Raw genomic sequence first — 26,280 nt, forward strand, 5'->3', positions numbered from 1 at the left:
GGCCGGGGCGGGCCGGGGCGTGTGGCTTGGCTCGGCTCCTTCTATTGTGTGGCCCGTTCTTTTCATGGCTGACTTTTTATTGGGGGATTGTTTTCTAATGCGGGAGCGCATGAGAAAGTAGGGCGGCGCCAACGCCGACAACTAATCTGGGATGCCTTTCGGAGAAACGCAATCAGGGTCGCGAATCCGCGATAGGACGCGGATCATTTTGCTCTCTAGTTTGCGGACTGTTTGAGAATTATTGAGATCCGGAGATCCGGGGTCTGTAGTTTTGCGGTCCGGTGGCGATCGCCCGATTGTTTATTCAATTTGATAAGGCTCCTTCTAGGAGATGTCTCGGAGTTCACGCTCGGCTACGGGATGCCGGGAGTAACGGGGCCGGGTCGCTCTGACCTCCTGCGAGCCGGCACTGCTCCAGAATTGAATTCAAAGGCGCCATCTCTCGAAAGATAATATTTGAAAGGAGAGCTCGCCAAAGCTAAAGTCATTTTTCGATGACCTGGTACTTCACTCAATGTACAAATTATTATTACTGTAATTTCGCAAAAATAAGACACGCCCCCTCCCCAAAGACCAATAGTATGGGTGCATCCTAATATATATATATATATATATATATATATATATATATATATATATATATATATATATATATATATATATATATATATATATATATATTTTCATTCAACACCATTGAAATAAGTTTTGATGCTCAGATGTGCATTTTTATATCGGCCATATTCTTACCCTGAGTAATTACCGTAACGGGACGAGGTAGAGGACGGACGTCAGTTGGCTGTTAGCAGCCCGTTGCAGCTAACAGCGGCTCGTGTTAGCCGGTATTCTTACGGCATTATTTTCAATAAAAGAAGCAGGCAGACTGAACCGACGGCCGAGTTATTTTTGTTCACACACAGGAATAAGACTAAAACAAAGAGGGTCATGTAAAGGTTATGATGTCCTAGCTTAATTAAGAGTGCACTGGTTAGAGAACATGAGAAGGTATTCCATCCCATTCATTTATTAAGTGACGTCTTTTGGCGTATACGCAAAATCATGGTGGAAAACGGATGCTGCGCAACTTGGGGTGATTATGGTCTAAGGAACTGGAGCTGGGTCGCAAGAAAAAACAATTGATCGGAGCGCATTCAACGTTACTGGCGAGGCGTTCACTGACCGCTCACAATGTGGCAAATCAAATACCCGAATAATCCGCCAAGTCACCACTTTTCTAATAGTTTCTATTAAACTGTTTTTAAAAAGTCGTCCGACTCCTCTCACCAATCTATATTATCCAATTAAGTGCTGCTAGCTGCTAACACTGCTATCATTTTATACTGCTAGCACTAGCTAGTGCTGCTAGCCTCAAAACCTGCTGGAATCTGATTCCGCTTTCCTGTGCTACTGCTACTAGGTGCTAACACTGCAAGCATCTAATACTGTTTTCCAGTGCTAGTGCTAATAGCCGCTAAGTCGCTAACCTTGGAGCGGTCGCTAAATGCTGGCAACAGGTGCCATTTATGTCAATGTAAGTCATTCTTTTTTAAGTTTGTTGTTAATGTTGGTCGTACGTTGCTCAGTTCCTTGCAAGGGAGTTGACAAAACAACAAAATGTGGGACAACGGCAAATTGACAAATTCCGTATTTGATAAGACTTTCTGAGGAAAGCGATATGGTCACACATTTTTTTTTTTTTCATTAGAAAGTCTTCATAAATTCCCATGAAACGCCGGATTGCTTGTCACTGTCACGCTTACGCTTATCTTTGTTCACTCTTCTGCTTCCCGGCTTGCCGCCTGCGTGCATGCTGCGGCAACAATATTAAGGTTACCCCCTCGAGGTTTCTCAGTCTGACAGGAAATAGACTTCTACCAGCCAAATATATACAGTATATATATATATATATATATATATATATATATATATATATATATATATATATATATATATATATATATATATATATATATATATTAGGGATAACTTTGTTTTGGATTTTTTTTCTTTCAATTTTTTAAAAATTGGTTATGATTTTTTTTTCAAGTCGATTGCGATGTTTGGCAGACAAAAAATATGATAGATGATTAATTGGCTGAGAAAGATTTTAATAATATTGCCATTTTTTTTGTTCCGTTACCATTTGACAATACTTAAAAATAGCATAAATTGGCAGTTTTGTGAGGGGGGGGTCTTTGTCTTTTGTATTGTTAATTTGTAAAAGAAATAAATATATTTTAAAAAATCAAACAATTTTAATATAGCTTACATGGCTGTTTAATTTGTCGGTTTAATTAATAATAAATATACTGCAACATGATCCAAAAGCACTAACATATTTTCAACCAAATTTTACACATATTTTGAAAGTATTTAGCTTACATCTGATTTTATTTAAAAAACATAACCAACACACCTTCGCAACCTGTAACTTTCCTTATTAGCGACACTTTTTATACTTTTTATTGTGTAGAGAAAACTGAAATTTCTGTTAAGCTTAGCTAGTTGCCATACAAAGCTAGTCCAAATTACTACTTTCCTATTAGATTTTAGCGCCGTGTGGTAGAATCCTCAGAACCTAAACACAGTAAATAGGTTTTTGTAGTAGATGTGTATGGCCTACTGGAATTTTTTTTTTTTGGGGGGGGGGGCAGGAAAGCCCAGATGAGCTGCGGTCAACAGGAAGCTCAACAGCTCAATGACAGTCAAGTGTCTTTCTTTTGCCTGAAAGCAGGATAGGCTTTATTTCTCCCGAGGAAGGTCTGGGCAAGACTTGTCACCGGGTTCTGTATTGTGTCGGTTGAGGGGGCGGGGCAAAAGAGGGGGCCCCGCAGGATCCTGCGTGTCAGCAGACACGGCCCGGTGGAAGTGCATCGCTGGCCCATGTCCAAAAACCTCCACGGACAATCCGCCTCCCCCGCCTCGCTTTGCTCTTCCTGCTTGATCTTCTTCCTCTTGTTTCTCCGCGCCAAGAGGAGATAGCTTGCGAGGTTCTTTGTTACCTCCGCCGAGGACGTTTTCTATTTACAATGGAACTGCTAACATAATCCCAAAGAACATCAACGGTGCAGCAACACATGTGGACAGACAATTTGAAACACTCTCGCGTATATTCTTTATCCTCTGCAAAAAAAATGACTGATGCTATCAGAGTTTCGTGACCGTCATTGTGATGCGTTTATCATACTGCCCCCTGGAGGCTACAGCACGTGTGACAGAAGGAGCATGAAAAGATGATGGACTAACTTACCAGTAATTATTTACCTCCTATTTATCGTCATTATAAAGAATTTTGTCATTTTAGAAAATGCCGATTTGAAAATGTGCTAAATCGGGAAATCGAGTGGTCCGCAAGAAATGTTTACGATAGTTACTATGTACTTTACTCATTTGCCGTGCGCCATTTTCTGACCTTTACCCTGCATTTCAAAACAAAAAAATACTGAAGTACGTGTCAATGTATGTAGTTAAATTGTATATTATAAATGATATACATAAATAAAACGTATATAATGTATATATAAAATATGTAATATATATTTTAAATAATATATAATGATAATAATTATTGTTATTATTGTACATTTGCCGTGCGCCATTTTCTGACCTTTACCCTGCATTTCAAAACAAAAAAATACTGAAATACGTGTAGAAGTATGTAGATATATTGTATATTATAAATGATTTACATAAATAATATATATATAATGCATATATAAAATATATAATATATATTTTAAATAACATATAATGATAATAATTATTGTGATTATTGTACTTAAATTATATACATAAATAATATATATAATTTATTTTAAAAAATATATAAAATATAAAATATATATTTTAAATAATATATAATAATAACAATTATTGTTGTTATTATTATTTTACAACTATTTTACAACGAACCTGGAATGAATTCATAATGTTTCCTCTGGCCAAAGATCATTTGTTTATTTTGAGATACAAGCCTCCTCATGACACAAATTCAACTTGTAAGTCAAGCCACCACAATACATATACACACGTGTATTTTTTTTTGACTGGAAATAAACACACAGCATGTGTGTCATGTTGCGGTGAGGGGGTCACAAACTGTCACCGTGGTGTTTGTGAGCTGTGGAAAGGGATATCAGCACAGGAAATACGTTGGGCTTGTGGGCGTAAACACCTGCTACACACACGCGCCACACACAACCACATGGCCCCCCCCGCTCCCTGCCCCCCCACACGCTTTTTTTTCCCCTCCAAAATAGTCTGGAAAGGCACAAACAAAGTCCATCGGCGACGGCAAGTCAACGGGCCGCTGTCGTTTTCGCCGCGTGACGGGTCGCGGCGGCCTAACGTTACGTCACCGAGCGTTATCTGGCCCCGGCAGGCATGGAAGAAGCGCTGGTTCATCCTGCGCAGCGGGCGCATGAGCGGTGACCCCGACGTGCTGGAGTACTACAAGAACGAGCACTCCAAGAAAGCCATCCGGGTCATCGACCTGCACTGCTGCGAGCAGGTGGACGCCGGGCTGACCTTCAAGAGGAAGGAGTTCCACGACAGCTTCGTCTTCGACATCAAGACCTCGGAGCGCACCTTCTACCTGGTGGCCGAGACCGAGGAGGAGATGAACAAGTGGGTGCGCGCCATCTGCCAGCTGTGCGGATTCAACCAGTCCGACGACGACAACCGCGGTAAGGGGCCTTTTGCTTCTACGCCTTGGCCGCCATTTCGCCTGGTTTTAATGTCATGAAGAAATAGCGTATATAATAGCGATTACCTATTTTTTTTTTTTTTATTTTACTTATTGAATCTTTAAAATCAATAATCGAGTAATCGGACCCCCTCTTTGTTTTTTTTCATCTACCCGAGTCAAATCATCTGTGAAGGTAGTGAGTGGATATCACAACTCATAGTGTATTATTGTCTGCGCAGACTGTACGAAATTTGACTATGCTAAACGCGAGTTGATTCGTTTTTTAATCTACCGTGTTTTTTACTCTATAAGGCACACCTAAAAGGCTTCAATTTTCTCACGAACTGACTGTGTGCCTTATAATCCGGTGCGCCTTATACAGTGCGTGAACCGCCAGTTTGCATTTTTGGACAATGAACCAATAAAATAACCTAATCGCCATGAAAATTCTTCAGTTTTTACCTCTGCATTTCAGGTATGAATGTAGTTTTTACAATAACACCCTGTTAGAAATTTTAAATACACACACACACACACATATATATATATATATATATATATATATATATATATATATATATATATATATATATATATACAAAAATGTATTTCAACAGTCTTTTTAATTAATCAAGAGGTATTTTTTCTCGTTCTTCAGATAGTACTTTACACAAATCATCTTTATTCTTCATTTCTGATTGAAAGGTTTGACCGACTTTTTGTTTTGTTGATGATCCCTTTAGCACAGCTCCATCTAGTGGATGCAGAAAGCAACACCATCCACTCCTGTGGCTTCTATTCTTTGCGCCTTATAATGCATTGTGCCCTAAATATGAAAACATTTTTAAAAAAGGCCATTCATTGAAGGTGCACCTGATTGTTTTTTTGTCATTCTTTTTAGCGCAGCTCCATCTAGTGGATGCATAACACAACCCCAGCCACTATTGTAGCTTCTATTCTTTGTGCCTTATAATGCGGTACTCCTTATATATAAAAACAGTTTTAAAATTGGCCATACGTAAAATGTGCGCCTTATTATCTGGTGTGCCTTATAATGGGGTAAATGTGGTAAATACTGTACTAAGAATAAAGTGGAGCTAAAGTGATGTAAACATATAAATATAAAACTGTGTCATCTTTATATAAAATGAACAACAATCGAGTGGGCAAAACGGTGACCTGAGTCGACTCCAAAGTCCCGCTAGCTAGCTTGCAGGCTAACGTGGCCATCTGGCATCTTGTTGACATTTAAGTTATACTGTGTGCAAACATGAAAAATGCGCAGGTGGAAGCTAATAATGTGAACGTGTCGACATGAGGAAGGGATTCCTTCTGCTTGTTGAAATTTAAGCACATAGCGCTAGCAGTTAGCTATATTTGGCAGGTCACGTCATTCTAATTTTGGTCTTTCTAAAAAAATCCCTTCCTTCCTCTTGTGAGTGATTCCTACAAAAATAGAACACTAAAAAACAGCTGTGACCCAATTGGATTTTTCAAGCTCTCATGCTAATTTACGACTCAAAATATGTGTTAGCTGAAGCGTTAATGCTAGCTTCTGCTACTGTGGGAAATACGCACAGGAAAAACTGGAGAAAAAGGAACTAATACAGTACTGTATTCTCTAAATTGAACAAAACCATCTCCCAACGGAACGGGAGCGTTTGATTTGTTCAAACATGTACAAAAGTGCCTGAAAATAATTGCTTGACAGTCAATAATATTTTCACCTTGCTCTTTGATTTGAGTTTTCCCAATGCTCTCGAATGCTAATCAGAATTGCCCATTAAGCGGAAATATCGAACGTTCCGTCTTGTTTGTGCCTCAGGCTTGTTTTCACATTGACCCTCTTGACCCCTTTTAAATGTTAGCTACTAATGTAGTTTTGGTATTCGTCTTACTCTCGTAATACCCAGTGGAAAACCATTTGTAGAAAGAAGCTAATTACGCATTTAACAAGCTTACGTTGTTGTATACAGTATTTAGAAGGTTAATTAGTTTAAAGATGAATCATTTTTGTCGCTTTTTGATTTTTAGGATGCCAAAAGATGGCACCAAAAACAGCGCTAATGCAAAAATAATAATAATAGTAATTATTACTGTCAGGAAAGTCCGTTGATGTTATGCATGCATGTTGGAAAGGAGCTACATTTAGCCTGGGTCGTTAACGGAAGTTTCAAAGCACCTGTACATTTAAGCAAGGATTTTTTTTTCTTTTTCCAGCTATATCTGACTGCAAACAGACAGGGGGAAGTCCCTCTTTGAGGGAATTTGCACAAGAAACTAAAGAAAAAAAAAAAGAGTCAGTTAACTCATCGCCTACTCGCGGAGGAGTTGTCGCCACCGCTAACTCGTGTTTTACCTTTGTCGTCGTCGTGATGATGTCACGTTTGCCGATGATAAAGAGCGGCTTATTTGGGGAGTTGAGGCACGCAAAACAGGGCGATCCTTGTGTGCGCTTGACTCAGTGGCAGCATGACAAGTCATTGTTACGTAATTTGGTTTTGTTCCTCTTTAACGCGCTTACTGGCACACACGCAGAAAAACATGATGATGTCTCATTTTTCCGCTTATATTTAGAGACGGATGCGCTGATGTGTGCAGATTCTGTCGGTGTAAATATACCACGGTGATTGTCTATTTTAGGGGAACCGCCAACGCTTTGGCACCAGGTTTTTTTTTTTTTTTTTTTTTTAACTCTTTCAGTGCCATGGACAAGAAATTGCGTCATGCAAAATACTTGCAATAAATGGCTTGCAATAAATGACAAAATGCTCATCAAGATAATGATCGAATATTCAAATATTTCATTTATTTGCAGCCCTAATATGATGATATTTGTGTCAGTTTACCATTGCAAGAATCTCAAAGTTGAAACTAGCCCAATTCAAAAATAAGTAAATAAATAAAAGATTCCCATATGTAGATTTTAGGGCACAATTAATCGCGTTTTAATCGCGATACTGGCTGCACGATTAATTAAGCTGATCCACGGCGATATTTACATTTGATTTACATTTATTTACATTTTGATTAGAAGTCAAATCAAGCACCACCACCAGAGGGCAATGTTTCCCCCTAATTTTCTCACCCTAACATATTATTTACCAGTGTGAAATAGCCTTGAATTTCTCACCTGATTCCTAATATATACTGTACAGTGTTAGCTGTCAATTGAGGTCCATTTTGAAAAATCCAATTGGCAAAAAATTGGAATAAATTCGGTTTGAAATGACCGAAAATGGCATTTCGACTGCTACTTTATTAAAATTTGCTTAAAAGCAAATAATGTGCTTGGTTCTAAGTCAGCTTCATTTTTTTCACTGGTTTGCACTCAGCAAGCAAGTTAGCCATGTTTCCCTGCAATAACTGCGATTTCAATATTGACCAAATAATCGTGATTATTATTTTAGCCATAATCATGCAGCTCTGGTAGACATGCACTTTTTTTCGCCATAATTTTCTGAATATGATATTGCAAACCCCCGCACGATGGCTCACACCGTTTTGAGATCTCGTATTTGTTTACTACCACCGGCAAGGAAATTTTTTGTTTTTGTGTCTTTTGTTTCTGTGTTAGTAGAAAATATTACGCAAGCGCTACTTCCAAGAAGTGTTGTGGTTTGTGGTTGAATAAGCAATGACTCGGGGTGACAAAATCCAGTCACAAGCAAGTTGTGCACTGTTAGAATCAAATCAAGATGGTTTGGCCTTGCAATTGGGGACATCTTATCATTGATCCCTTAGTGCTTGGAAACTAGCCATTTGTTGTCTTTCGATTATTTGACACATATTGGACAATTGAGGTTTTTTTCCGGTCTAAACACACACAAAGCATAAAGCTTGGATTCCATTTTAGTAAACGTAAATGACTCAACAGACACAGTTGCCGTTCCTACAGATCACTTTTCAACAAAGCAAGCTTACTCAAATGTGCTGTTATTGCTAGAAAAAAAGTTGCTTTTATGATTTTGTCTTGACTTTGTTTCATAATCCTAATAAGTAGAAATTTGTTGAAAATCTCACTAATGTTTCTAGAGTAAACCAGTTGTGGAGAGTTTAACTGGCATTATAGTGTACCTGTTGCTAGCGATTCAACATTAGCGGCTAGCATGACTAGATCCTACCGGTGTTAGCAGATTGCAGCATTTAAAGTAACTCCACAAAGACTGGAGAGAACCGTTAGTTACTTTTTAAAGACATTTTAATGGGCGTAAATTATTCAAATGGCACAGATGCCGTTCCTACTGATCACTTCAAAACAAAGCAACCTTACTGAAATGTGGTTTTAGCCACTTGATTTTGTTTCATAAACCTAATATATAGATATAGATATGTAGACGTTTGTTGAAAATCTCACTAATGTTTTAATGTAAAAAAAAAAAAAAATCTAAGAATGAAAAATCTATTTCAATGACATTGTATTGTACAGCTTCTGTGGCCAGCAATTCGCGGCAGATTCGACGTTAGTAGCTAGCACTAGAGCCTACCAGTATTAGCTGCTAGCAGCACTTAGCTATCACATATAGACTGGTAAGAAACGTAGTATTACTTTTCAGACATTTTAATAGACTCAACAGACATCGTTTCCATTCCTACTGATCACTTTTAACAAAGCAAGCTTATGCAAATATGCTATCATAGCCCCCAAAAAATGCTTTTATGATTTTGACTTTACTTATTATTATTATTATTATTTACTTACTCCATAAACCAAAGTAGAAGGATTTTAGAGTAAATCACTGCTACTATGCAGAGCTTAAATGTATTTTTTAACTTGCATTTACAGCAATATCAAAAAATGCTAAACTAATTCCACTGCTATTACATTGTATAGCGCCTGTTGCTAGCGATTAGCGGCAATCTCGTTGGGGTAAACGTGGTGTGCAAATGGACATTGGCTTTGCTTTCAGTGAGGATGAGGCGCATTTGGCCTGAAGAGTAACGGATATTATCTGTACTACGTGTTGTCCTCTTCGTGCGCGCTCTTGTTATCAGATTGTGATTGGCTGAGAGGCGGTTTGAGTGTTTCCATGCCCCGGGAAAGCCCCTCCCGCCCAGCCTCACTTACTCATCTCATGAATGGAGCGTCTTCTCGTCACTGTCTTTGTTCCGTGCCCCTCGCTCGTCTGAACACTTGACCAGGGATTTTTTTTTTTTTTTTTTTAAATACAGAACAGCTACTTCCTGAGTTTAAATTGAATCTGCTGCGGGACTGCATGTAGCAAATTAGTATTTTGTAGTTCAACGTCTACCGGAACAGTGGTTCTCATTGTTTTTTCATCGAGTTTAGAAAAAAACATGAATACAGAGGATAATAACACAAAATTCCATTTTTCATTTTTAAATAATCAACATTTTTTGTAGTGACATCAAACTATACAGTGCAGAAGACTATTTGAGTCGAGAAACATATTAGTGAGATATTTGTTTTAGAAACAGTGGTCAAAACCATAGTAGCCATTTTTGCTTGCTAAAATAGCATATTTGAGAAAACTTGCTTTGTTTAAAAGTGATCAGTAGGAACAGCAACTTCCAGGGGTTAAAAATTGCTTTGTTAAAAAGTGATCAGTAGGAACGGGAACTTCCAGTTGCTCCATTTACATCTCTTTGAAAAATCATCGGAATTTGATTTGGCAGCCTCATCCAGGGGTTAAAAATTGCTTTGTTAAAAAGTGATCAGTAGGTACAGGAACTTCCAGTTGCGCCATTTACATCTCTTTGAAAAATCATCTGAATTTAATTTGGCAGCCTCATCCAGGGGTTAAAAATTGCTTTGTTAAAAAGTGATCATTAGGAACGGGATCTTCCAGTTGCGCCATTTACATCTCTTTGAAAAATCATCTGAATTTGATTCGGCAGCCTCATCCAGGGTTAAAAATTGCTTTGTTAAAAAGTGATCAGTAGGAACGGGAACTTCCAGTTGCTCCATTTACATCTCTTTGAAAAATCATCTGAATTTGATTTGGCGGCCAGGGGTTAAAAAAAAGCCGTCATTTATCAGTTCCGACCGTACCGTTCTTGTGTAAAACACGAAGGTTTTCCCATTGAGGAGTTCTGGGCTGTTACGCAAGAATGTTGGACATTCGTCCCTGCGGAGTTTGCGTCTGCACCTGTTAAAATGTAGTCAAAATGTGACTCACCCGATTACTTATGAACCTTAAAAAAAATAGCGGCGTAAGAGCGTTACCCGACACTTCCTGCGTTCATGGAATCACGTCTGGCGTGTGCTCGGCTTCTCTGCGCCGCTGACGTTTTTCCTTGCTAATCTGTAGATGTGGGAGGAAGCCGCAAGTCTTAACACTGAAGTTCCAAGCAAGTCTCAATTTACAGGAAAATAAGATGAGTTACCGCTAAGGTTGAGGAAAAGATAAGTCGTGTAATATTTCTCAACAAATATTTGCAATCTTGCCATACTTTATTCGTATTTATTTAATATGCACCAATCTGAGCTGCGCTTACAAATTTTATTGTATACCCGTTATTCAATAAAAGGCATTTGGTTTTATTTTATTTTAAATTAAATCAACTTATTTCAAACTTCCAAAAATATGAAAAAAAAAACAAGATAATTTTATTCAAATCTTCTATAATTAAAATGCTAAATGATTAAAACTGGTGTGATTTATTGCCCAACCCTAGCTAGAAATATTTCATATTCTGCCGAATAGTTAGCGTTTTCAGAAGTATATTTACATGAAACAAAGGTTTCCTCTACAAATATTAAGATTGGAGTCAATGTCTTACCTACTTGGTGCTTAGTCAACATGCTATGCTAGACGTTATCTAAAAGCTTAGCTAAAATTATTTTCACTGTCTGCCAAAGAAAAAAAAAACAATTGGAGCAGCTAAATATTTTTCACATCTAAAATGAGGATAAAACTGTATAGAAAAAATATTTAAAGGACTTATTATATATTATTAGATTATATTTCGCCCGGTTTGGTCGACATTTGCCCGAGCCTTTCCTTCAGTAAAGAAATTTTTGTCCTATATGAACACATTTGACCTTCAGTCCTCCTCGAGTCTGTGATGTCACGGCTTCAATCTCCTTTATTGAGTTATGTCAGTGACATGTCTCGTAGTAGTAGCCCCGCCCCCCCAATAACCACACATGCAATTAGCAGCGTGTGCAACCTCTGCTGCGACCGTGTGCGGTCGTCCATGATAGCTTTGCATGGCGTCAGCAGGTGCAAGACATCCTTCATGTGTCAATGGTTGAGTGTGTGTGTGTGTGTGTGTGTGTGTGTGTGTGTGTGTGTGTGTGTGGGGGGGGGGGGGGGGGGGGGGGGGTTGTTCACCTCAGTGTCTCTCCCACAATTGGCCGCCACTGAGGTTAATTTGTGACACTGACAGTAACCATTTTCTTCTTTTTTTTTGCAAAACCATTCAGGAAATTGGAAATACTTTGTGTAAAAGTGTGCGATATCTTGCTCACGTGAAAATTTCGGATTGATTAATTAAGCGATTACCAAGTCAGCTTTGTGCGTGTGCGCGAATGCGCGTGGCTTTATCTCTCGTAGATTGCGTGATTGCAATTTGCACGCCATTGAGAAGATTCAAAGCCTCCCATGTGCTTTCATTCACGTCGCTTAAACTGCCGTTTTTGTTTTCTTTTGCGTCTTCCTCTTCCTCTTCTGTTGTTCATTTCAAATGGGATTATTTCTCATCTTCCTCCAGTTCTGGCCCGACTGGGAGGAAATGAGCGGCGCTCCGACAAAGACGCGGGTTGTCCTGGGCCAAGCAGCTGGCTTCTAATTTTGGCCTCCCGAGATCCAGCAACGGCGCTCCATTAGATTACGTCCAATCAGACGGCGGCTGATGTATGATGGCGCCTCATTGGGAAAAAAGTTAGCTGTGTGTCTTTCCCGCTTTTATAATTTTTTTTTTAGAAAAACAATTATATATATGATGACTGTTGCCTGACATGAATACATTAAACATGTCATTCATTCATTTGAAGACATATGTTGGATACGATTTGGAAAAATTCAAAGCTAGTACTGTATTTTCCGTACTATAAGGCGCACCGGATTATTAGACGCGCCTTCAATGAACGGCCTTTTATTTTTAAACGGTTTTCATATTTAGGGCACACCGCATTATAAGGCGCAAAGAATAGAAGCCACAGTAGTGGATGGGGTTGCTTTCTGCATCCACTAGATGGAGCTGTGCTAAAGGGATCGTCAACAAAACAGAAAAGTCGGTCAAACTTTTCAATCAAAAATGAATAAAGATGATTTGTGAAAGAATATAATTATCAATTAAATATTAAACATGAAACATTTTTCATCATTGCAACCAAAAATCTTCAGATATATTATTTTGTTTATTTAAAAACTAAAATAAAAAAAAAAGCTAAGGCAGCAACATTTACAGGACTTCTGCGAAGGTGTTTTGATTATCTTCTCCTTGTTGTGCTTTGTGGAAAAAAAGAGTGAGATCGCTTTCACGGCGCTCGCCGAATCAGGCGGGGGCACTCATGAGGGTGGCTGGGAAGGGGGAGGGGCTATCCAGTCTGCGTACGAGTAGTCAATCAATATATCTGCCCATTCCGCTGGCGGCATGGCATGAAAGCTTTTTGCAAAAGCTCTTTGCCGACGGGAATGGAATCACTCACAACAATGGCGTAATTGAAGATCACTGCGTTTTTTTTTTTTTTTTTGGGGGGGTGGGGGGGCTTTCCTGCATGTATGATGTCGGCCACATTCCACTTTAGAGGTTTTTACCCCCTTTTTGAAATTCACCAGTTTTCAGTTTTACCTGAATTGTATTGTATTGAATACTCGGACAAATCTGGCCCCCGGGCCTTGAGTTTGACACCTGCGACCTAGGCGGTGATTCAAAACAATTCCCAAATAAATATTGGAATAGTTTTATTTCACCCTTGTGCACACACTTTGCAAACTATATACATTGCATTTTTTCGTAAATGCTTTTAAAGTTGTAATAATTAGTTGTTTTTCCCTTCACCCACTCAAATTGTTCAGTGGCGTCATTAGCGGGTCTCTACCGCCACCTACTGTCCTGAGGTGAAAAGAAGTCAACAAAGAATTTTCTGTTTGCCGACATAGTTTGACCGCCGCTCAACAGACTAGTGCAAAAATCACAGGAAAATCATGATAATAAATCCTATTCAAATCAAAAACTGTAATTATAGTGGGTTTCATATAGTCCAAAATTTGGACAATGATTATTTTTGTACACATAATCTCGCACGTCCAGCTGCAATCGCATAGAAATGTCAGACGCGTTGCATTTTGAAATTTTACGCGTTTTAATCATCTGCTGGAAATTTCCGCTCCATAGTGTTTTTTTTTTCCCATTCATTTTTTTTATATCATCATCAAAAAGTCAAAGGAATTTCCATAATTTGTACCATAACGACACAAGGGTTAAAAAAAAAAAAAGTGTGTCCAGATTACGTTCTTATCCGGAATAAAAACCTGATAAACTCTCCCTGATTCTGTATCAGAAAAATTACATGAAATAAAATCAGGCCTCGAGTGTCTTTAGCTACTCGGAGATGAGGTTTAGTTTTTTTGTTTTTTTTTTCCCCCTCGGCTCGGGTTGCATGCGGCACCTCGGATCGATGGATCGACTCGGCTCCTCCTCTTCCTCGGCCGGCTCGGCCTCCCGCCCGTATCTATTTGCGGCCCGGCGTTCTCCGATGTAGGCCCTCTCGCTTGTCACAAGGCAGCGAGGTTGTTGTCTACGCCGGATCGAAGCCGACCTCGGATCATATGCCCCCCGAAATGAAAGAAAAAAAAAAAAAAAAAAGAGGACGATGCTGCGTGGCGCATCCCTCGGGGCCCATCCCTCTTAGCTATTGATTAGAGCGCGGACAGATGCACGCCAAGGTCATGCAAAGCTTCAAAAGCGGAGCCTGCAATGGGATATAACACGTTCATCAGTCACATGACGTGACGTGACACGTGAAAAGTTGCGTGTTAGTTGGGTCTTTATCAGCTGGTTACCTTTTCGCCCCAAAACATCAATAGAAATGTACGTAGCTATTTACTTAAAGGGATAGTGTGTAAGATTTAGATCATTTTTCAGTACGGCCAGCAGGAGGTGCTGCAGGTGCTGCATTTACCATCGGCAGTAGCTATAACAAACATGGCCGTCTCCGGAGACGTGCCGCCTCCCATGTAATATCATTTCATGAGAACGAGACCTACGATTATCTTTAAAACATACATCATTTGCAAGTTTTTGAAATTCACAATCATTTAATGTATTCCTTTTTAATGAAAAACGGTCTAAACGGTCTAAACACACTGTCCCTTTAAGGGCTGCAGCGAGTCAATATTTTGGTATTCAGACATTGTTCAGTAAAAAAAGATAATGTTTAATGAAAAAAAAAGTTATATATATATATATATATATATATATATATATATATATATATATATTATACACACACACACACATATATACTGTATATATATATATATATATATATATATATATATATATATGTATATATGTGGAACTTTCTGCTGGTACTGAGTTTTGTCGGAAACACAGGTTTCGTTCCGGCAACTTTCTTATTAATAACGTGTTGTGGTTCTCCGCGCAGACGTCCGCCTGCAACAAATGCCGCGTTCCGTCGGAGCAGACGCGTCGGGCTCGGCCGCGCCCCTGAGCGCCGTCGGCGGCAAGTCGTCGGCGCCCGTCCACTCCAGCCAGCCGGTGCTGTTCACCTTCGACGTGCCCGTGCGCCACTCGCACCACAGCGTCCTGTCCAACAGCGCGCCGCAGGACTACCTCCTCCTGCACCAGTGCATGAGCAGGAAGACGGAGAGCGCGCGGTAAGGGTCACGCTTCCTGTTTGTCGGGTCAGCGTACAGGCCAGCCTGGCTTCCTCCGTTGTCGGAGACACCCGAGGAAAACCGGACCGCCCGTTTGCATGTTTACGCCGCGTTTTCATCAATTCGGGCAAATAAAGATGATCTGGACCAGTCAGGACACCTCTCAAGTTTTAGCACTAGCATCATTGCTAACATTTTTCCTTTGAAATTTATTCCTCGACCTGACGTTTCATGTTTTGTATAATTAACTGTTCCTTAAATTAATATCCACTGTTATTTTTTCAAAATCTCTCACATTGTATTAGCACTAGCATAAGTGCTCGTTTCAGGATTATTCATAGACCTAAAATGTAACATTTTATAAAATGATTGCGCAAGGTATCAACCAAATCATTGATTGATTTTCATGTTTGTTTTATAAATGGTGGACCTAACTAGGCACCTCTCACATTGTATTAGCACTAGCATTTGTGCTAACATTGCTCGTTTCAGGGTTATTTATAACCGGAACGTTTTATAAAAGGATTGTTTATTTTGATACCTGTTTCATAAATGATCGTATAACGGGATTTATTCAATATTCCCGCAGGGTAGACTGCATTAGAAACCTCTCACATTGTATTAGCACTAGCATATGTGCTAACATTGCTCATTGCAGGGTTATTTATTGATCTAAAATGTAACGTTTTATAAAATGATTGTTTATTTTGATATTTGTTTCATAAACGCTCGTATAACTATACTTATTCAATATTTTCGTAGTGGGAGACCAGCCTAGAAACCTCTCACTGCGTTAGCACTAGCAACAATGCTAATATAGCAGCGCTAAAGCTTTTGAAAGACGATAGCTTTATGTTTTATCAAACAAACTATAAGTATAAACAACGTTTTTATAAAGCCACAAAAACACAACATCTCATGTTGTGTTAGCAATAGCATCAGTGCTCATGTCCCTCGTTAATGTAAAGAGATGACGTTTAATGTTTATAGAATGATTAATCAGTTTACTCAAAGTCGTATTTGATGCTTAAATGTAAATGTTTCCACTTTCCACCAGCTTAGATGAATCTCACTTTGTGTTAGCATTAGCATGCTAACATTGCTAACTATAGTTGTTCCTTCGTCTTTTTTTTTTTGCCCCATTTTCATCATCAACGCGCATCTCAGCTTTTAGGGCTCGAAAGTGCAGCCGCTGAGCCGCAAATGATCAATGAGGTCTGGGCTGCAATCCATCACTTTGTGCACCCCCACCTCACTGCCGCCAAAGACACAACGGCCATCGCCTCCCCGCCACGCCACACGCGCATAAATCTGCTGAGTCAGGGCCAATATAAATGCCCGCCGTCCATTTCATCAGCTTCGCACACAAAAGAAAGCGACTCTCTTGTGAGTCATTTGTTCCCATCACTCCCCAGTATGATTTCATCCGTATCAAAGACCCCCCCTCATTACCTGACTTTTATCCAAAGCGTTAAATCGATGTTAATCGCCTTCCAATGACAAACGAGTAGAGTAAAAAAATCGTTAGGTAGCAATTGAAGGTGACCCCATCAAACCGAGGTCTCTTCAAGATCAAACAAAGGCGCGTGTCTTTTTTTTTTCAAGCATCTCAATTAGATGCTTGTAAAACACATGAATAATACATTACAGTTGTGATGTTGTAATTTCATGGCAGTCCTGTGGCTCCCTCTTCGGGCCGCTGGCGTAACTACAAGATGTTGAATCTTGAATCAAATTTGCAAGGGGTTTCTGGAAACCTTTAAATGGACGTTTGTTGGGAAATTTAAGAGCGTTTTTTTTTTCAGAACACCAAAGAGGTTTTGGTCTTTTAATTACTAATGTATACACAAGAAGTGTGTGAAGACCAAAGAGCTTTTTTTCAAGTCACTAAGTAGTAAGAACATCACAGAAAGATTTTAGTCTTGCAAACACACAGCTCACTTTAGTGTGTTTTTGGGAACATCAAAGACGTTTTTCATGCGTTTTAAGATGTTTTAATTTTCAATTAATTCAATTGTCCTAGAATATCAAAGAACATAAATATGTTTGTGTACGTGCCAAAGGCATTTTTTTTCTCTTCTACGATGTTTACGAACAAACATCAAAGACGTTTTGGTCTTTAACTCACTGGTCATCTTTTAGAACCAAACCCGTTTTTTGTAAGCATCGAAATACTTTTCCATCTTCAATATGCCTGACTTTTAGAACATCAAAGATGTTTTGGTCCTTTGATCACAAACATGTTCATGAGAAAGATGATGTAGAGTCTGCCAAACATATATATGTAAACATCAAAGAGGTTTCTTTCTTCAAGTCACAGAAAGAACATCGCATTTTGAGTGTTTGTTGTGTGTAATGTATGTGTACAAACACACGACTCACTTTAGCAGTTTCTTGAGAACATCAAAGATGTTTTGGTCTTTTAATCACGAACATGTTCATCAGAATATTATGGACATCAAATATAATGTCAAGTCTTCAAGGTGCCTAACATACACGTCTTTGTTGTGTCTAACCTGTGGACAAACACATAACTCTTCAGCAGACGTGTTTTTGAGAAAATCAAAGATGCTTCCTTTTGTTTTTGTTTTTTTAGAACACTGAAAATTTGGGGGGGGTTTAATTCATTGTTAGAGAATATCAAAGAACATAAATGTTTGTGTACCTGCCAATGACATTTTGTGAAATATCAAAGGCGTTATGGTCCTTAGCTCGCTAGTGACCTTGCGTTTTAGTGTAAGCTTCAAATACTTTTCCGTCCTCAAGTCAACCATACACCTTTATTTGATCATCAAAGATGTTTTAACGCACGTGCGTAAACATCAAAGACACCGGTCCTCAAGTCGCTACGCGTTAAGAACTTCACAGAACGATTTCGAGTCTTCATCGCGTGCGACTCATGCGCACAAACTCAACTTATTTCAGCATACGTGTTTTTGAGCACATCAAAGACGTTTCGGCCTTTGACTCTTTAGCGCTATTGAGGATGTTTCTGTTTTCGGCAGGAGTGCCAGCTTCTCGCAGTCGTCCAGAAGCAACGTGTTCCCGGGCGGCGACTCGGCCGTCCAGAAGCTGTCTCACGGCTTCTCGCACTGCCTGAACGGGACGGGCGCCCACCTGCACGGCTTCTACAGCCTCCCCAAGCCCGGCAAGCAGCAGCAGCCGGCGCCGGCGCCCGACGACTCCCCTCAGGAGGCCTGCTACGTCCTACCCCGGGGCTACGGGGCCCAGGGCGCCCCGCCCGAGCCCGACCTGGACAACGAGGAAGTGTATTCCTTCCAGACGCCGTGCAACGCCCTGGCCGCCGACAACTACGACCTCCCCACGCCGCCCGGCTCCTTCTACCAAATCCCGCGGACGTTTGATAAGAACCACAACGCGCTGACGCCATCCGGCTCCGAGTCGTCCTGCGCGCCCCCGCCCAGGCCGCCCAAGCCCGCCTCGGACGGCCAATGGGGGAGCCCGCACTCGCTCGGGAGCCAGAACGGCGACGCTTCGGCCGCCGTGTCGGTCATACCGAGAAGGAACACGCTGCCCGCCGTGGAGAACATCAGACTGCACCGAGGTACGTGGTAAAGATGCGGATTCGCCGATACCGGGTCCCGATACCGCTAGTACTTTTCATACACTAAAAACAATGACAAATCATTTCAAAGAAACACCTGCAAATAAGGTGATAAGCTTCTCAATTTGGGTGTCTGATTAATACGTCGTTATCGTTTATAGATATCATAAGGATTTAGCTAGTTTAAAGTTGAAATTATTCTATCGTTCCCAGGCTCGTCTTTTGAAACGAGTAGCCATCAGCGTCCCATCCATTTCAACAACTCGGGCCAGTCCGTGGAGTCGGTCAACGACGGCTTTAGCTCCTACCTGGTAAGTCGGCTTTTATTTTTCTCAAAAAACACTAATAAACATCCAAAATATTATATGTAAATGTTCTCCGTGGAAAACCATTTTTCCGCACCGCAGAAGAAATCATAAGATGGACGCAAGGTCCAATTAAAACTCCTCAGAGCTCGTCAGTTTGGCGCTAATATTTTTCATTCCTTGCAGAGGATAAATAATACATGACTGAGTCTTATTGTACTATCATATTTTGCAAAGAGAAAAGAGAAAACCTTTTGCCCCCGCTCTGATTATGATCTTAAAAGTCGCAACCTAGATAATCTTGACATTAACAAAAGAAATAAGCCATTAAAATCCACTTTCAACAACGGATACTTTTTTACAGCGTTAATACAGGTTAGTCCAAATATGAAATAAATAAAAAAAAAATGCCAATCCTTACTTTATGGCAATGACACTTCACACGGCAAAAACAAAGCCAAAGCGGTTAGGAGCTATTTAGCTTTAGCATCAAGCTAGGCTAAGCTAGCTAAAAATCCAAATTCGAGGCGCTAATCGCAGCAACCCGTGCCGCCCCGCCCCCAGAGAACCAGAACCTCCCTGACCCGCTCGGACAGCGGCAACTCGGACGACAACTACGTTCCCATGAATCCCGGCTCGTCGCCGCTGAGCGCCGCCCGGGCGGACAGTCCCAAGAACGCGTACATCCCCATGAGCCCCGGCCCGCACCACTTTGACTTCCCGGGCTTCTCGGCCACGCTGCCCGCCCGCAAGGGCGGCGGCGCCTCGCCGTGCCACCGGCCGGGACGCCTCAGCGACGTCACGCCGCCGCCCATCAATCGCAACCTCAAGCCGAACAGGAAGTGTGAGTGGCCTCGCGCTTCCGTCCCGCAAAGTTGTTCGGTAAACCCGTTTCGTGTTTTCCCAGAGGCCCTTTTGAAAGGTCCGAGGGCAGAAGCGGCTTCCAGCGCTTTTTTTTTTTTTGGGGGGGGGGGATTGTACTCTGAAATAGAAATTGTGCTGACAGTGCGTTTCTGTGTTCAACAGGCAAGCCATCACCTCTGGATCTCAAGAACAACGGCTTCATTGACGATCTGCCCTTTAAGAGCCCGGTCACCATGTCTTGGACGCGGCCCATGTGAGTCGCGCGCACGCGCACACGCGCACACACACACACACACGGGATCAAAATAAGCTATTGGAACTAGTTTTCTAATTCCAAGATTTTACTCGGCTAAATATCAGTTACAAGCTCTGTAGAAAATCAGATTAATCGTAATTAATTATGTTTTTTTTTTTTTTTTTTAGTTAAATAATTAACTCTGTTATGGATGAGTTTTAAAAAATGTAACCGATGGACAGCGCATATGTTAAGACACACAAACACACACACACACACACACATATAATATATATATATATATATATATATATATATATATATATATATATATATATATATATATATATATATATATATATATATATATATATATGTATATATATATGTAGTTTATATAGTAGTATTTTACACTAAAAATACTCTTTAGTGTAGTAATAATAACAATATAGGAAACATAGTAGTATATTTAGTGTAATGAGAATATTATAATATATACACACATACACACATACACACACATTTATATATGTAGTTTATATAGTTTTTATAGTAGTATTTTATACTAAATATACTCTTTAGTAATAATAACAGTATAGGAAATATAGTAGTGTGTGTGTGTATATATATATATATATATATATATATATATATATATATCTGTAGTTTATATAGTAGTATTTTACACTAAAAATACTTAGTGTAGTAATAATAGCAGTATAGGAAATATAGTAGTATATTTAGTGTAATGAGAATATTATAATATATACACACACACACACACATTTATATATGTAGTTTTTATAGTAGTATTTTATACTAAATATACTCTTTAGTAATAATAACAGTATAGGAAATATAGTAGTATATTTAGTATAACATATACACACACACACATACACACACACGCACAAAGACTCACAACTGTTGAACAAGACTGAAGTCAAACTATAATTTTTCCCTTTTCGTCTTATCGAAATTGTGAAAACTTCCTTCACAGGCCCGCCATGAACTCCATGTCCTCGCAGCGCTGTCGGCCCATCTCCACGCAAAGTATCACCAGCACCGACTCGGCAGACAGCGAGGAGAACTACGTGGCCATGGTGAATTTCTCAGAGTCTGGTCTCGGAACCCGCTTCCGGACAATTGGGACTTAATGTCGGACGAGTATATGCCCCGCCCCTTGACGCTTGTCCCGCCCCTAACAGCAGAACCCGGCGTCTACCTCGCCGGCCGTGAGCGGCACCAGCAGCCCGGCCCTTCGCAAGACCGGCAATGTGGACTACCTGGCGCTGGACTTTCAGCCCGCCTCGCCCTGCGCACACAGAAAGGTCCGTGATTTTGACCTTTGTTTTTTTTTGTCATTGCGGAGGAAGTCGACTTACCTGACTTGGTCGACTTTTCTCCTCAGCTCGATTCCAAACTTTTGACCTGTAACGTACTAGTATGTGAATATTAATGATATTCCATCTCACGAACGGCTTGTGAAGGTTGCGTTTTTTTGTCCCGGCAGCCGTCGACGTCATCGGTGACGTCGGACGAGAAGGTGGACTACGTGCTAGTGGACAAAGAAAAGACGCAGGCGCTGCAAAGCACCATGCAGGAATGGACCGACGTGCGCCAGTCTACTGAGCCCGCCAAGGGGGTCAAGTCTTGACACTGAGTACGGTAGTGGGTCGGAGTGGATCTGGGACTGTTTGGACCACAAAGAAGCCATAATCTCCACTGTCTATGCCGTGAGTCATAGCTTTTTTTTTGGGACCTTCTATGGACCAAATATCAGCTCCATGCATTTTTTTTTTTTTTAAATCAATAGAGAACCACGTGATAATATTTGGTTGTTGCCAGTAGCCATTTTGCTACACATCATTCCGCATTTCCAACCTGCCACCATACATCCTGTGAAAATATCAAAATCATTTTTTTATCCTTAATCCTGAGACCAAATGTCCACTACAGTGGACACAAATAACTAGCTTGGGTCTCAGGATGATATACAAAATGATTATTTAATATGTACATTCAGGACATGAACACAAAAACTCTTCCTAAAATTAGCCTGTTTTGAGGGGGCGGTTCTCAACATTTGCTCAAGTCCCAAATGTTTAACGCGAGCACGGTCCTCTTGCCCGCGTAGCATTTTTTTGCTCTTATTAGCATCGAGCAACTCGAGCCATCCCAATAAGCAAGTTTACACAGTATTTGCACCCGCTTTGTGAAATTGGTCTGTTTTGAGGGGGCGGGGTGAGCAGTGAAAAGGCCCGCCCCCTCTAATGGCAGCAAGCGCTTTCCGCGTGATGTCACTATCATGTCAGCGAGGAGCCTGAAAGTGGCGGAGTTTGACACAGCCTAGCTGTCGAGTCATGGGTGGGTGGGGAAAGTTGTTTTGGGGGCGGGGTTACGTAAAATATAATTGCGATGTAATAACAGGGGAAAATTCCGACAAAATTGACAAGTGGAGAGACGCAACCATTTATATACCCACAGTAAAATCTAGTTTATGTCCTCCTGAGAGACAGCCTATTTATTTGTGTCCACTATGGTGGGCAGGGGGCATTCTAGGGTCAAAGATCTAGGAGGAAGAAAAATGTAACAATTTTTCAGTTTTTACCGTATTTTCCGCACTACATGGCGCACCTTCAATAAATGACCTATTTTTAAACTTTTCATAGGTATGGTGCACCACATTATAAGGCGCATAGAATAGAAGCTACAATAGTTGCTGGAGTTGCGTCACGCATCCACTAGATGGAGCTGCGTTAAAGGGAACGTCAACAAAACAATCAGAAAGAATTTACAAGGCGATTAAGTCCAAAAATGAAAATGTAAATAGCGCACCAGATTATAAGGTGCACGGTCAGCTTTTAAGAAAAAAAAAGGCTTTTAGGTGCGCCCTATAGAGCGAAAAATACGGTAGTTTTATCTTCACGTTTATGTAAGTGAAGCATAACAATTTTTGGCCGTTTAGCTTGTCTGCAGCACCTTGACTTTAAGATTTTCCAGCTAGCTTTTCACATTTCTATTCAAACAGAAAAAAATGGTGCCGTTTGACCACCGGAGATCTTTCCTAGCTAGCTAGCTCACACTTAACGTAATGAAGAGCGAGCTAAAATTAATTTCAGCAAGTTTAAGGGGTTGTAATGATAATCGAGTGTTGTTAAGGTCCCAAGCAAAGAAATTTTTCACACAAGACACGTTTAAGCTAGGTATTTACTAAGTATGCTAAATTCCTGTAAGCTAACAAGCTACATTTTTAGGCGCTAACACTTTACGCTGAACTGTAAAATATGCTAAAGGTATGTTAGTACACCTAGCTTGTTTAAAAATGACATAAATTAAAAAACATCAAAGTCTAAACTTTAGGGAATGCTGGGATTCAATTCATGGCGCTTAAAAAGCAAAAAAAATCTCAAAAAATGAGCTAGGAGCGGCCATGGTTTTTAGACAATATCAATTTCTTTGGACCGGTTGGTGGCATTTCACTTTGCTGTCTTGCTGAGACAAAATGGACACAACGGTGGACACAAGTGACCAGGCTGGATCTCAGGAGTTTCATTTCATTCTCCACAGAAGACTTTGCAAAGAAAAGCCGCCATCTTGGAAACAAAAATGGAGCTCAGTCTTGTGTGACTATTTAATAGACTTCAAAGTTTGGGACCAACCCGAAATAGTCCAAAAATGTTCCGCTGTTATGGATTTTTGTGTGTCTCCAAGCCAAAGCTACAGGCGGAGACCGGCAAAAGCGTCCTGGATGCCTCACGTGCACTGACCTTACCAAGATGGCCGCTCCTTCGCCATACAAGCCATTGTAGCCGATCAAGTGCACTAATGGGAGAAAATGGCCGCCTCTTAAAGTCGTAGCGCCCATTTCTTTGAATTGCCTTATTTACTTACTTGTATATAAATTGATTTGCCTTTGATTGATCTTTTTGCTGCGTTCAGGGACAAGTCCAAGTGTTTGATTCTCACAGGGGCCTCCTCATGATTTTTCTCACATTTTTAAGAACTTTTATATGTATATATTTTTTTTACATGTTTTTTTTTTGTTTGTTTGTTTTTTACTCCCAAGCAAGCATATTCTGCAAAGTAGTATTAAGTCCTCTCTCAGAAAGAGGCAAAAAAATAAATAAATAATGACGAAATGAGGTTAAAGTTGAAATTTTATCAAAATGGTTATATGTTTTAAAGAAAAATGTGTTTTATGTTTTCTATATTCAAGTCATATTTTTTTGTCTGACGGAATAGATTTTATTTTATTCTTTCACTCCTGGGAAAAGTATGATTTTATTTGTTAAAAAAAATACTACTTTGTTTTTTTTTTATTATTATTGTTATTATTACTATATTTTTAATATTACATATCTCTAGCGTTGGACAGAATTATCCTCTCTTCACAACCAGGACTTTTTTTTTTTTAACCTCCAAACAACTTTGTTCAATCATTAGATTTGCATAAAATCATAGAAAATAAAATAATAAAATTCACCAAATTGCTTATGAGGCAATATATGATTTTTTTCATTTAAAAGTTTTCCAACTTTATTTTCCTAATTTATGACTTATTTTTTAAAGTATATTGACTATTATTTTTAAAATTACATTTACATCACGCTTAAGTATTTGACCTTTTTACTTGAAAAATATTTTGACCATTGTTCCTCAAATGCAAAACTCATTTTCCGCCCAAATTTTACTTAAGTCTTTAAGACAAAATTTAGATCAATATTTTTCTTTAAAATGCATGACATTTTATCTGCAGAATAACCATTTTTTTCTCGGAAATATTTGACCTATTACAACTTAAATCCCAGAATCAAAACAAAAATGACTTTTTTTTGCTCTGTAAAAAATCCATTTTGATTTGTGTAAAATTACAACTTTAATCTCATATTTCCCCCCTCCTTCCCCACTAATACTCCGTAATCTTCCAATCAGGGAGGGAAGCAAAATGAAGATTTAGATTTCTTCCAGTGTGCATTTTTATTCCATTTGTTTGTTTTTCTTAAGCTGAAACGAAAAGCAGGCAGGCGGGAAATTCGCATGTGCAGAGCGAGCAAATTTAAAAACAAAAAGACAAAAAAAAAAAAACAACAGACTGAAGGAAAAAAAATGTCCGCCGCTCATGATGATGTAATTTAGAGTCCAGCAGACGAGCCGTGCGTGTGTGTGTCGTGTTAGACTGTGTTTGTGCTAGCGTGATGGCGAGGAAGACCGCGTACTGTACTTGTAGATGTTTGTTTGTTTGTTTGTTTTTAACCACTGGTATTGCTACTACTGTAAAAGCGTTTGCAGCCCGCTCATATTTGTGTGCGTGTGTATGCGTGTGTTAATTTATTAATTTATTGTGTGCCCGCCCAGAGTCGAAGGGCGTGTCTCTCGTTCCGCAGTCGCCGGTCACATGATTAGGTACACCTGCACCATGGGGATTAAAAAAAAAACAAGAAAAATGGATTGAAAATGGAGCCGGTGTCCCTAATGAAGTGTCTAGCCAAGGACAAGGTGGAGCAAAACGAGAGGTGAAGCCAGTTTGGTGCCGCTCACAAAGAATTTGTTATTCCTGCAATATGGTCAACTGTGGATGTAGAATAAATGGACAAGACGAGACCAACCGTGTCCCCGAGACTTCTTTCCATGTTCGTGGACATGTCCCATACAGACAACACAATATTGTAAACACTGACGTGATGCATTCGAGGGTAAGCTAAAAATAGCGATAGAGTTATTGTACTGTAGACATTTTACATTTATTACATACGTGTATATACATCTTTATATATTTAACATTTTACGATGAGTAAATGTCATAAAATAAG

At 39.8% G+C, this 26,280-nt stretch overlaps 1 protein-coding gene across 2 annotated transcripts in view; it reads left to right on the top strand.

Annotated features, from left to right (window-relative positions):
• The window catches only part of gab2 (GRB2-associated binding protein 2), a 38,023-nt gene extending 11,952 nt beyond the window's left edge, over positions 1-26,071 (top strand). The window contains exons 2-10 of one of the 2 annotated variants that reach the window (XM_088427930.1): positions 4,382-4,685; positions 15,267-15,498; positions 18,504-19,063; positions 19,277-19,374; positions 19,933-20,212; positions 20,395-20,485; positions 21,468-21,570; positions 21,679-21,798; positions 21,981-26,071. In XM_088427930.1, the coding sequence (XP_088284056.1) occupies positions 4,382-4,685; positions 15,267-15,498; positions 18,504-19,063; positions 19,277-19,374; positions 19,933-20,212; positions 20,395-20,485; positions 21,468-21,570; positions 21,679-21,798; positions 21,981-22,124 (1,932 nt within the window). In that variant the 3' untranslated portion in view covers positions 22,125-26,071. Of the gene's footprint in view, positions 1-4,381; positions 4,686-15,266; positions 15,499-18,503; positions 19,064-19,276; positions 19,375-19,932; positions 20,213-20,394; positions 20,486-21,467; positions 21,571-21,675; positions 21,799-21,980 lie in introns of both variants that reach the window. The other variant, XM_088427929.1, reaches the window with a different exon arrangement.
• The last annotated feature ends 209 nt before the right edge of the window (positions 26,072-26,280 follow it).

This window comes from Hippichthys cyanospilos, chromosome 11 (genome assembly GCF_059441005.1).
Source record: "Hippichthys cyanospilos isolate Australia breed blue-spotted pipefish chromosome 11, RoL_Hcya_1.0, whole genome shotgun sequence".
NCBI classification, from domain to species: domain Eukaryota; kingdom Metazoa; phylum Chordata; class Actinopteri; order Syngnathiformes; family Syngnathidae; genus Hippichthys; species Hippichthys cyanospilos.